Source organism: Mobula birostris, chromosome 19 (assembly GCF_030028105.1).
Source record: "Mobula birostris isolate sMobBir1 chromosome 19, sMobBir1.hap1, whole genome shotgun sequence".
Taxonomy (NCBI): Eukaryota; Metazoa; Chordata; class Chondrichthyes; order Myliobatiformes; family Myliobatidae; genus Mobula; species Mobula birostris.
This window is the reverse complement of record NC_092388.1, coordinates 20,244,934-20,257,697: the sequence shown is the minus strand read 5'-3', so window position 1 is coordinate 20,257,697 and position 12,764 is coordinate 20,244,934. Positions and strand designations below refer to the sequence as shown.

Genomic DNA, 12,764 nt, shown 5'->3' with positions numbered 1-12,764 from the left:
AGAAGTAGTAGTTCTCAAATGGCAGGGGTAGGCAACTGTGGCTGACAAAGGAGATTAAGGACTACATAAAAGGCAAGGAAAGAACATATAATGTAGCAAAAGTGAGTGGGAAGTTGGATGAATGGGAAGTTTAAAAAAAAATCGAACAAAAGGCAACCAAAAAAGCCGTAAGAAGGGAAAAGATTAAATATGAGGGCAAACTAGCCAATAATATAAAGCAGGATACTAGAAGTTTTTTTTCCAGTTACATCTTTGCATCCGTCTTCACTGTGGAAGACACTAGCAGTGAGCTAGAGGTCCTTGAGTGTCAGGGAGCAGGAAACCTCAAACAATTTTTTAACAATCATTACAGTTCGTCAAAATATCAAGGTTACGATTTGGAAAATCATTTGGCCTCCGTAAACTTTGATCCATCATTCTGAAGTCTATTGGTCAGTATTTACATAGAATATTATTATTATTACAATGGGATAAGCCTCCTTTATTTAAGTTTAAACAAGATTGGGAAAAGGAACTCAATTTGACTTTTATGATGGAGGATTGGTCACAGATTCTGAAGCTGGTTAACTCTTCTTCGATTTGTGCTAGTCATTCACTGATTCAATCTAAAATTGTACATCGTTACCATTTGACGAAGGAGAGACTGTCTAAAATATTCCCTAATGTTGATAGTTATTGTGATAGATGTACAACTGAGACAGCTACACTGACACACATGTTTTGGTCCTGTTCTACACTGGAACAGTTCTGGAAGTCAGTTTTTTCGACAATTTCTAAAGCACTTAAAATTAACTTACAATCTAACAAATTAACTGTGCTTTTTGGAATAATTCCTCAAAACATCCGTGGTACCTCTGTGTCTGACCAACATGATATTGCATTTGTTACACTGATAGCTAGGAGGGCCATTTTGTTGAATGGTTCTCTCAAGTGATGCTATGTCTTAGTTTGGAGAAAATTAGAAGTCAAACCTTTGAACCTATGTTTGATTTTGAGAAAAGATGGGGTTCATTTGCTTGTTACTATCATTTGAGTTAATTGATAGATTTCCTCCACAATCTAATTATAAATTTTTGGTACTTTTTTTTTGCTGGCGGTTTGATGTTTATCTTTAGAAGCTTTTTGTATGACACGTGGCTCCGGGGTTGAACACCTAATGGGTTCCCCCCCCCACTTTTCTCGCTTAGTAGGGTTTTTTCAAATAACAAAAATTTTTCAATCTTTAAAATAATGTTCTGTTTCTTGAGACATTGTAAGTGTTGCTTACTTCGATGTACTCGTGCTAACTTTGGATAATAATAATAAAAAGATTTGTAAAGAAAGAACATTACAGCACCTTACAGGCCCTTTGGCCCCCGAGGTTGGGCTGACCTTTTAACCTATTTCTTAACTCTTTGAATGTCAACAGGGGAAAAAATGACCCTCAGCAAATCCCTAAATTGTTATCTGAACACTGATGCAATACCAGTACCTTTGTCACCATGTATTGGTGCAACAAAGGCATTATTACTATGAGTTGGTGCAACACTGCCACAATTATTAACAAATTCTTAACCAAAATGCTTAAGGCTGAAGAATAAATTAGATGGGCTAATTTAGAGCAGAGATTAGCCAAAATCCCATGAAATACAGAAGTATAAAGAGACTGAATGACCATGTCTTGTTAACAAACAAAGCAAACTGCATTAACATGCTCCAATCATTCAACATAGCTTTTCCAACTCCATGTTGCTGTTACATGAACTAGGAGTTAAAACTAGCATTTCAGAACTATTGTGAAATGTAAGCCAGCCCTAACTCCCGCTCCATTTTCCCAAGGAAACAAGACTTCTCGACAATGAGGGATTGCCATTCCTTTTCACTTTTGTACTCCAGGGACGAGGAAGGGGTGAAATATATCTTTCCCCAACCACCACAGCATGCTTCACTCTATGAAAGGAACTCAGCAGATTAAATCCCTTTAATCAACATTGATTCTTCCATTTAACTGAGGAGTGGACAATAACTAACTCTTCTTCCTCCAATAATGTCACCTTTGCTTTCCCAATCCTATCCCTCCACACCATGTCACCCTTCACTCTGGTGTGAATCTCCATAACCCACTCTAAAAGATTCCATTTCTCCCTCTCTATACCTGACACCCCTCCTCCTCCTCCAGCATACAGTATTTGTTGCACACTCCAACCCATTTCAACCATCACCCTCCTTTCAATTTTCTAAAACATTTGAGGTGTCCAGAACTCACTCCATCACCCTCTATCCAGGTGTCTACAATTCATTCCTTCCCCACTACCAGGTGATGACAGTTCACTTCCCCACACACTCAGGTAATCCCAATTCCTCTCACCTGCACAATGTGCATAGCTCAGATCCTCTCACATCCCTCCCAGGAGCATATTTCTATACTGTCCACCAACCCTCCCTTCCTTCACCCGCCAGCCTGACCTGTTGAGTGAACGTCTACCATCACTCACTTGAGTATCTAGCTCTCGCTCGCAAATGTTCATTTTGCCCCATTCTCGTGCCCCTCCCCAAGGCGTCCCTGACTCACCCATATACCCAACCCTCCCTCCCCATTATGCCAAAGCCATGCCCATCCTTCCCTCAGCCCCCTCCCACACACCTTCCACTCTACCCTTCTCCGCTCCTCCCTGTATCCTACCCCTCCCATCCCATTCTCTCTGCTCCACTCCCTTCTTCCTCTTAACCCTCCCTCCCCTCTTCACCTCCCACCACCACGCTCCCTCCCTTCTCATTGTCTCCGCTCCCGCGCACTCCCCTCCCTTGCCAATGGATCGAGACGATCTCGTCCCTCACTCACAGCTTCAAGCTCTCATACGCGGCGACCGCCATCTTGATGTTTCCGCCTCCGGTCTCGACCTCTGACCTTAGTGCCGTGACGTGGTGACGTTCACGTCGTGTCGGCCGGACGATGGGGAGGACGCAAGGCAAGGAGGAACGGCGAGATGGCGAGCCTAGGCGAGGAGGAACTAGTGTACCTCCAGTTGATGCAACATCATTGGTGTTCACCTGCTGCTGATTTGGCGCAAAATCTGCCATTACAGGGTATCCAAATGAAATTCTGGAGAGCCCACAGCAGGTCAAGCGGCAGCTGTGAAGGTGGAAACAGTGGGGCAGGACCCTTTTTCACAGCTGGAAAAATGTGAAGACGAATATGTTTGAAATAAAGAGGGAGAGGGTGGAGAGAACAGCGAGAGTGCTTGCGAAAGAAGCAAGTGAATTATTGTGTCCCCCGGGTGCTGGGAAAGGAAGAGCTTAAATGTCAGATGCACCTCCTGTGGTTGGGTAGGAAAGTGAGATAGGAAGTGGTCAGTTGAGATAAAAATGTGAATCAGGATGTTGAAGTCGCTTTGGAATGCTGATGGGGAGAGGGTTTAAAGAAGCCTATTGGAGCTAGCAGAAATTATGGCTGTTGAATGTTCTTGGCCTCTGTACAATAGAGAAATCAACAGGAGAAGATCTGCAGATGCTGGAAATCCAAAGTAACATACACAGTGCCAGAGGAACTCAGCAGGCCAGCTCTTTGGCCCTTTTCCCATTGCTACCATCAAAGAGAAGGTACAGGAGTCTGGCATTTCAGGAACAGCTTTTTCCCCTCCGCCATCAGATTTCTGAAGGGACAAGGAACCCATGTACACTACCTCACTTCTTGTTTGCTCTCTATTTGCACAATTCCTCCGTCTCCACCACATCTGCTCTCAGGATGAGGCTTTTCATTCCAGGACGAATGAGGTGTCCTCCTTTTTTAAAGAAAGGGGCTTCCCTTCCTCCACCATCAACTCCACTCTCAAACGCATCTCTCCCATTTCACGCACATCTGCTCTTACCCCATCCTCCTACCACCCCACTAGAAATAGGGTTCCCCTTGTCCTCACCTACCACCCCACCAGCCTCTGGGTCCAACATATAATTCTTCGTAACTTCCACCACCTCCAACGGGATCCCACCGCTAAGCACATCTTTCCCTCCCCCACTCTCTCTGCTTTCCGCAGGGATCGCTCCCTATGCGACTCCCTTGTCCATTCGTCCCCTCCATCCCTTCTCACTGATCTCCCTCCCGGCACTTATCCTTGTAAGCAGAACAAGTGCGACACATGCCCTTACCCTTCCTCCCTTACCACCATTCAGGGCGCCAGACATTCCTTCCAGGTGAGGCGACACTTCACCTGTGAGTCGGCTGGGGTGATATACTGTGTCCGGTGCTCCCGATGCAGCCTTCTATATATTGGCGAGACCCAACGCAGACTGAGAGACCGTTTCACTGAACACCTACGCTCTGTCTGCCAGAGAAAGCAGGATCTCCCAGTGGCCACACATTTTAATTCCACATCCCATTCCCATTCTGATATGTCTATCCATGGCTTCCTCGACTGTCAAGATGAAGCCACACTCTGGTTGGAGGAACAACACCTTACATTCCGTCTGGGTAGCCTCTAACCTGATGGCGTGAACATTGACTTCTCTAACTTCCGTTAATGTCCCGCCTCCCCTTCGTACCCCATTCGTTATTTATTATTATTTTTTTCCTCTCTGTCCTTTTTCTCCCTCTATCCCTCTCACTATAACTCCTTGCCCATCCTCTGAGCTTCCCCCTCCCCCTTTCTTTCTCCCTAAGCCTCCCGTCCCATGATCCTCTCATATCCCTTTTGCCAATCAACTGTCCAGCTCTTGGCTCCATCCCTCCCCCTCCTTTCTTCTCCTATCATTTCGGATCTCCCCCTCCCCCTCCCACTTTCAAATCTCTTACTACCTCTTCTTTCAGTTAGTCCTGGCGAAGGGTCTCAGCCCGAAACGTCGACTGTACTTTTTTTCCCATAGATGCTGCCTGGCCTGCTGCGTTCACCAGCAACATTTATGTGTGTAGCACTAATTTAAGTTTCTAATGAACTCCAAATGAAATATACCCACTTTGTAATTGCATCAATATGTTGGACCCAGGATAAACCTTCAGAGATGTTGACCTCTGGGGTTGAAATTGCTCACCCTTTCCCTCAATGAGGTCTGTTGTGTGTTCCCCTGACTTCCCCTTCCTGAAGTCCAGTCAATTCCTTGGTCTTACTGACATTGAGTACAGGATTGTAATTGTGAGACCACTCAACCAGCTGTACTATCTTGCTCCTCTACGCCCCCTTGTCAGCATCTGAAATTCTGCCATCAACAAGACCATAACTACCTTCCAGGTGAGGTGACACTTCACCTGTGTCATCTACCATTTCTGGTGCTCCCAACATGGCCTCCTGTATATCGGTAAGACCTCACGTAGATTAGGAGACCACTTCGTCGAGCACCTTCTCTCCGTCTGCTATAAAAAGTGGAACATGCCAGTGACCACCCATTTCAGTTTTACTTCCCAGTCTGACACATCAGTCCGTGGCCTGCTCTATTGTCAGGATGAGGCCACGCTCAGGTTGGAGGAACAATACTTTGTATTCTGTCTGGGCGTCTGCCAACCTGATGGCATGAACATTGATTTCTCAAACTTCCAGTAATTCCCCACCCCCCCTCCTTCACCATCTCTGTAACCCTCTCACTCCTTTTTACCTGCCCATCACCTCCCTCTGCTGCTCCTCCCCCTTCCTTTTCTTCCATGGTCTTCTACCCTCTCCTGTCAGATTCCCTCTTCTCCAGCCCTTTATCTCTTCCATCATTCATCTTCCCAGCAATTTACTTCATCCCCCTCCCCCTCTGTTTTCACCTATCACCTGCTGCCTTGTCCTTCCTCTCCACCTTCTTATTCTCCCCTTCCTTTCTAGTCCTGATGAACAGTCTCCGCCCAAAACGCTGACTGTTTACTCCTTTCCATAGATGCTGTCTGGCCTTGCTGAGTTCCTCTAGTATTGAGAGTTTAGGCATCTTCCAATTCACGCGCACACAAACATTCACCATCTCTGAGGGATGTGATGCAATACTCCATATTGCCTGGATGGTGAAAAGCTGCTGACTGTTGCTCCAGAAACACCCAGGCAACACCATCCAGAAAGTGTCCTGCTTGACTGAAACTCGTTCCCGAGAGCACACAGACTACAGTGTATACCATCTGAGAACTGCAGTATTGCTACGCTGGTATTGTTATGCTGATGGTTCTGACAAGCACTTCTCTAACCCATCATCTCAAACAACAGGAAGGAAAACAAACGTAATATGACAATTCTGGTACTTCTCCTCAAGGTTTCACTATCCTCACTTGTGGAAGTACAGCTGTTCCTTCATCGCTACAAGATCCAAATCCTGGAACTCTTTACCGAGAAGTATTGTGAATGTACCTTCATCACAGAATGACAGTCAGAAAGATGGCCATCAGTGCTCGGTGCTCAGCAATGTAGGGTTTTGCTGAAGGTCATTTTTTCCCCTGTTGACATTCAAGGAGTAAGAAATAGGTTAAAAGGTCAGTACAACACCGGGGGCCAAAGGGTCTGTAAGGTGCTGTAATGTTCTATGTAAATACTGACCAATAAACTTAAGAATGATGGATCAAAGTTTACTGAAGCCAAATGATTTTCCAAATGGTAACCTTTATATTTTGAAGCAAATGTATAAAAGTAAGCAGCAACTTTCGGAGGGGAGGTGTTAAGGTTGGGGATATATCTGTACAGCTTAAGGCTTGTTTCCCCCGATGGTGAAAAATTAAATTCAGTATGGAGAAAAGATCCTAAAAAGCAGAGGATCTTCAGAGGTAAGGAGCAGCAAAACTGTGGAAATAAAAATGCTTAAAAAATGTGAGTAAGGATGTGCTGTTAAATGTACAAGTATTGCCTGGGAAGATTGGGGCACATAGCTGAAAACATTTTTAAGGAAAAGCTGCATCACAGACTTGCTAGATCAAATACCCCTTTTCTGTGCACTAAAATTCTATGTCATGGTACATGAGACCATTTGAGTGAGAGTAGCTCGGCACGTTTCGGGCCATGAATATACCAACTAGACATGAAGTATCTTAATAAAGCAGCACTCAGATGAAAAACTGCATCCTCATAATTGAATTTGGAAATACAGCCATAGAGTAAGAACAAGAATAATAAAGTCACTAACCTAAAATGAAACTTTCTCTCCACAGATGCTACCTTCCCAAATGGGAAATTCCAGCATTTCAAAGTTCAAAGTGTATTTATTATCAAAGTGTCTATACTTTATACAACCTTGAGATTCATCTCCTTCAGGCAGCTACAAAACAGAAACCCAATAGGACCCATTAAAACAAAAGACTGAGCACTCTTAAAAGTGCAGAGAGACAAAACAAACCATGCAAGCAAAAGTAAACAAGTAGCATTCAGAAATGAAGTTCACAAAACTGAGTCCACAACCAGGCAGATTCAGAAGGCTGTTAGTTGCAGGCCACCACCTCAGTTCAGCACAGCGCGGAGCAGCGAGCTGAACCGGCCCATCCCTCGCCTTCAGCCCTGACACCCTGACCTTGTCAATCTGGCCCAGCACTTAAATTGTCATTGCTCACTCTCAGACCCAAGCCTTGCTGCTTCATTATGCTTTTGGACCCGATCTGCACCACCTCAATTTGGCCCATACCTGACCTTTCCAATTCGGCTCTGCGCTTACAATCGATCAAACCCTGGGTCTTTCCTCACTCTCGGGCCCAGGCTCTGCCTCAACTTGGTTCCTCCAAGTCCGCTCCAGCAGTGCCCATAGATTGTCTCATTCCTTGCGGTCCAGCCTTGATTCGGCCTGCACATGTCGTGTCGGAACTGCCCTGTACCTTCAAGTCTTCAGTTCACACCACAAAAAATGCCAGGTCGTACAGACGGTTCAAAAGCTCAACCCTTAATGGGGAAGTTACAGGCTATTGCTTGCAGTAATCATTTACCAGAAAAAAAATGTGATTAATAAAGTATTTAGTTATTTGATTTCCCACCAGCAAGTAGTCACAGAGCTCCACCAGCACCATCTTAAACAGCCTGGGAGACCGTTTTGCTGAACACCTACGCTCTGTCCGCCAGAGAAAACAGGATCTCTCAGAGGCCACACATTTTAATTCCACGTCCCATTCCCATTCTGATATGTCTATCCATGGCCTCCTCTACTGTCAAGATGAAACCACACTCGGGTTGGAGGAACAACACCTTATGGGTAATCCGTCTGGGTAACCTCCAACCTGATGGCATGAACATTGACTTCTTCTCTAACTTACATTAAAACCCCACCTCCCCTTCATACCCCATCCCTTATTTATTTATTTATTTATTTTCTTTCCCCTTTTTTCTCCCTCTGAACCTCTCACTTTAACTCCTTGCCAATCCTCTGGGCTCCCCTCCCCCTTTCTTTCTCCCTAGGCCTCCAGTCCCATGATCCTCTCCCTTCTCCAGCCTCGTATCCCTTTTGCCAATCAACTTTCCAGCTCTTAGCTCCATCTCTACCCTCCTGTCTTCTCCTATCATTTCGGATCTCCCCCTCCCCCTCCCAAATCTCTTACTATCTCTTCTTTCAGTTAGTCCTGACGAAGGGTCTCGGCCCACAACGTTGACTGTACCTCTTCCTATAGATACTGCCTGGCCAGCTGCGTTCACCAGCATTTTTTGTGTTACTTGAATTTCCAGCATCTGCAGATTTCCTCATGTTTGCATTTTAGATTTTTATTCCATTTTCTTGCTTAAGAATCTTGCAAGATCCATCTCTTTCCTCACTATTAGCACTCCCTGCATCTCTCCAATCACTCCCTTCTTTGTTACCACTTATCTCTTCCACGTTCACTCACACCCTGCTACACCCCAACTAAACGCTCATCTGTGAAGGTTGATATTTCAGGCAGGCCAGGCAGCATCTATGGAAAAAAAAGTACAGTCGACGTTTCAGGCCGAGACCCTTCGGCAGGCTGCCTGGCCTGCTGAGTTCCTCTAGCATTTTGTGTATTTTGCTTGGATTTCCAGCATCTGCAGATTTTCTCTTGTTTGTGAAGTTGACATTTCAAACCAGTTTTGTTAGTCTGGCTTGATCTGCTGTATTTTCTGTCATTTAGAATTTCAATATCTGCAGTTTGTTTTCCATGAGACAAATTGGAAGCATCAAATTCTATGTTTAAATTTGCTTTGAATTCCTTTTGAAATCAAAGCGAATGTAACCACCCCCACAATCCTTCCATTTGTAACTGTTTTCATTAAATACAAATGGCCATAGCTAGAGATCCTACTTAGAGTGCACAGTGCATAAATATTTCATTAGTCTGCTTCTAATAAGTTGGAATACTTTGCTCCATCAAACAAAAATAACAAATCACCAGTTTGTGAAGAAATTGTTTCTAGAATATTTCCCCTTCATATTTTGTTCAGAGGAATTTTGGTGACATAGTAATAAATCAAATGAAAAAAAAATACTTAAGATAACTACTATACCAAATAACAGCACCCACCTCCTGGCCCCCAAATAACAAGGCTTTTTTGTAGAAAAAGGCCACCTGTTTATTTTTTTTTTAAAAAGACAGCTGATTGTAATGTGTAGATAGAATGAAAGCACATTTCAGACAATCTTATGGAACTGCAATTTACATTGTTCTCAAATTTTTCACTCCAGATTTTTGGCTGTTTAAATTATTGACTATTAAAATACATGCAGATTGTATAAAACCTCAGAACTATATAAATGTGCAAATTAAGCACCTTTCTAAATTCATCCCAATATTCTAGGAGCCTTCGTAAGAGAATTATTTCTTAAAAATATTAGTTACAGTGAGCATCTAATATTACAGAGCCCAAAATCACGACTGCAGAAAATCCAGAGAAATATTCAGGGAAAGTTACATGACACAAGGGAGTCAGATTTTAACAGTTTGTTGTCAAGACCGTAGAATAACTGGAAAGTGTGGAAAAGGATATTGTTCAAATCAAGATACTTGGTGTGATAGCAACCATAGTTAGACATGAGATTGTTCAATAAAGCTCAATTCAGAGCAGAAAACAGCAAAGATGAACACAATTTTGGAAATATTCTATTGTAATTACTTCAAGGTTGTCATGACAATCTTGCACCTGATCATTCTCCACAGATTCTCTTGGGAAATGAGCAGCACAACAAATTCGATGTGTGCAATCACTAAAATCGATAACCTTTTGCAATATCCCTTGTGAATTTAATTGAATTTAAATCTGATGCTACAAATGTTTGCCTGCAATATCACATGTAAGTAAAGCAGCGTTCCATAATGGATAACCCTTTCCTGATCACTCAGAAAAGCATTACGTATCCAAAGGCGGACATGTCCCATGTCTCTGAAACCCACAGGAAGTCGCGCATAAAGTTTGCTTGGACTGCCTTTGTTCTCTCAGCACTGATGAAGTGCTGCAGCGTTGAACCAATCCAAATGGTCTTGCAAAAGCCGCTCATTAGTATTTAGGCTGGTAGATAGAGCCTGGTGTCTCACTGTCAATATGTTTTAGGTGGCAGGTGTGACATAGTAAATGTCCATTCAATGGATAACAACGGTGATCCTCCTCATCATTCAGCTCCATGCCACAGTCCTGAAAAAGCAGAATATTAACCCAATGTTAGACTGGATGAAAACTTGCAATGGAGCAGCCTGGAGTTTTCCATCAACTGTGTTGGCCAAGTGACAGGATCAAGGTTCACAGGGAGGAAGGCCAAAATGAAACTGCACATATTTCTCATGAAGGAAGTTTCATTAGTCCGGCTTGACCTGCTGTATTTTCTGATCATTATTTACAATTTCAATAGCTGCAGTTTGTTTCAGAGGAAGCAGGGACAATTTGTGAATAACACTGTCAATGTTGTCAAAACTTAGTTATGAAGAGAGATCAACTTGGTTGGGATTTCTTCATTAAAAAAAGAGGAAGCCAATGGAGATTTAATTGTGAAAAAGAATCCCAGATGTGGTGACTAGTAAAGATTAATTCTCATTCAGAGGGTTAATGATCTGGGAATAGAGATTTAAAATATTTGAAGAATGATCAGAACTGTGCTGAAAGAAATATGTTTATTAAAATGACAGGACCCTGAACTGAAAGATGACAGAGATATCAAAAAATGCCTGCTTAATGCGAGACACTGGCTGAAAACTAGAAAGTGAAATTCATCTTAATAGCTCTTAGTGAATGTGGATCTAAACAGCTAAACGATGGCCTTTTAAGGCATTTGAATTATGTAAGAGTCTTTGGTGCTTGTATGAATTTAACCGCCTAATTCTTGGATTAAAATGTGCCCCTGTACAAGCAAGAATTCCAGGGCATTGCTGGTTCCAGCCTTCATTAAGTACTTTACTGTATTAGGTATTTTATATTAAATAGCAGATAAATATATAAAATAGACTGTCACATGGATTATATATAAAATCCATGTAGCAGTCTACAAACTATTACATAAAAGGGCTTGCTGAGAATTTATTAAAGCATACTCCATAAATCCAACTGATCTGGATATAGTTATTTACATTAAATAAACAGAAGAGTTCTCAAAGCAGAGAAGGTACCTATTGTCACACCCTGTTGCAAAAGGGCGTAAGATTTAACGTAAATGGCTATAAAGAGGCAACGAGAAAGACATAGCAAATTATCCGAATTTGGGATGCACTGTTTGATAGTAATTGTATTGGCAGGTGATAGGAAACTATCAAAGTAACTTAAATGAGGGGGGGTGGGGGGAGTCGCAGGAATGTCTGGATTGAGAAGAGCACACCTATCTGGGTTACTCCTCAGAATTGGTAGAGATTTAGAGGATAAACATGCTTTTCTCTGTCATGTACAATCCTGAGATTACAGAAGGGATGGTCATCCACATTAAGGTTCCCAGGATGCCAGCCTTACCCAAATTCCTTTGCAGATCCAGGACAAATGCACTCAACAGCAACACTGTGAAGTTCAAATGCGGCACACTTCCAGCAAGGGTCTTCAAACAAGAATTTCCTCTCACTAGTCATGGAGCCATTCAAGGTGATCAAAATTAACACACTTAGAACACCTACAGGGATTCGAATTCTGATTTTTCTCTGGTACTATCAGTGCTCAACACTGATGGATTTAATTCCCAAAAATTTATTTATTAAGAGACAGCACAGAACAAGCCCTTCCGGCCCTTCAAGCCACACCCAGCAACCCCCAGTTTAACCCCAGCTTAATCACGGGAGAATTTACAATGGCCAATTAACCTACCAATTTGCAAATCCTTGGACTGTGGGAGGAACCCCACACAGTCACAGAGAGAATGTACAAACTTACAGAGCAGCGGGAAATGAACCCAAGGCACTGGTACTGTACAACGTTGAGCTAACCACTGCCATGTAAAGTTCTAAAATCGCCATTGATATGTTTATTCCCACAGAGTAATTGATGTTACAATTGAACTTTGAGGATGGAAATTATTCAGGGAGCATCTGTAACACACATCATTTATTAAATGGCAAAGTATACTACCTTTCACATTAGATAGGATTAATCATAACACTTCAAGTTCACATAACGAAAGAGTTACAGTTTATTCCAGATACCCCAGGTCTGATGCCAATTTGCCGTCAATTACAATGATTAAGTTGACTTTTAAAGTGCCAGGTGGTTAAATATATGACAGAAGAGGAGCAATGGTTAATCAAGATTAAAAAGTACTTGGCATCTGTTGCTTTGTACAAAATCCAACCATTTTCGGCAATAATCTCATAAGTCTGTGTTCCATATTTAGTCAAATGGTATATTACAACTTTGAACAATGAGTAGTGATGTCATTAAAGCATACAAAATTCTTAATGTTCTTGACAAGGCAGATTACAGGGCTGGTATTTCCCCTGGTTGGGGTGA

At 42.7% G+C, this 12,764-nt stretch overlaps 2 protein-coding genes across 4 annotated transcripts in view; both read right to left on the bottom strand.

Moving 5' to 3' along the window:
* LOC140212466 (phosphatidylinositol-3-phosphatase SAC1-like) overlaps positions 1-3,075 on the bottom strand; it is an 88,859-nt gene extending 85,784 nt beyond the window's left edge. For both annotated transcript variants that reach the window (XM_072283304.1, XM_072283305.1), the window contains exon 1: positions 2,822-3,075. In XM_072283304.1, the coding sequence (XP_072139405.1) occupies positions 2,822-3,060 (239 nt within the window). In that variant the 5' untranslated portion in view covers positions 3,061-3,075. The remainder of the gene's footprint in view (positions 1-2,821) is intronic.
* A 6,346-nt stretch (positions 3,076-9,421) lies between these two features.
* Positions 9,422-12,764, bottom strand: part of limd1a (LIM domains containing 1a) — a 49,930-nt gene continuing 46,587 nt past the window's right edge. For both annotated transcript variants that reach the window (XM_072283029.1, XM_072283030.1), the window contains exon 9: positions 9,422-10,481. In XM_072283029.1, coding sequence (XP_072139130.1) covers positions 10,347-10,481 — 135 coding nt within the window. In that variant the 3' untranslated portion in view covers positions 9,422-10,346. The remainder of the gene's footprint in view (positions 10,482-12,764) is intronic.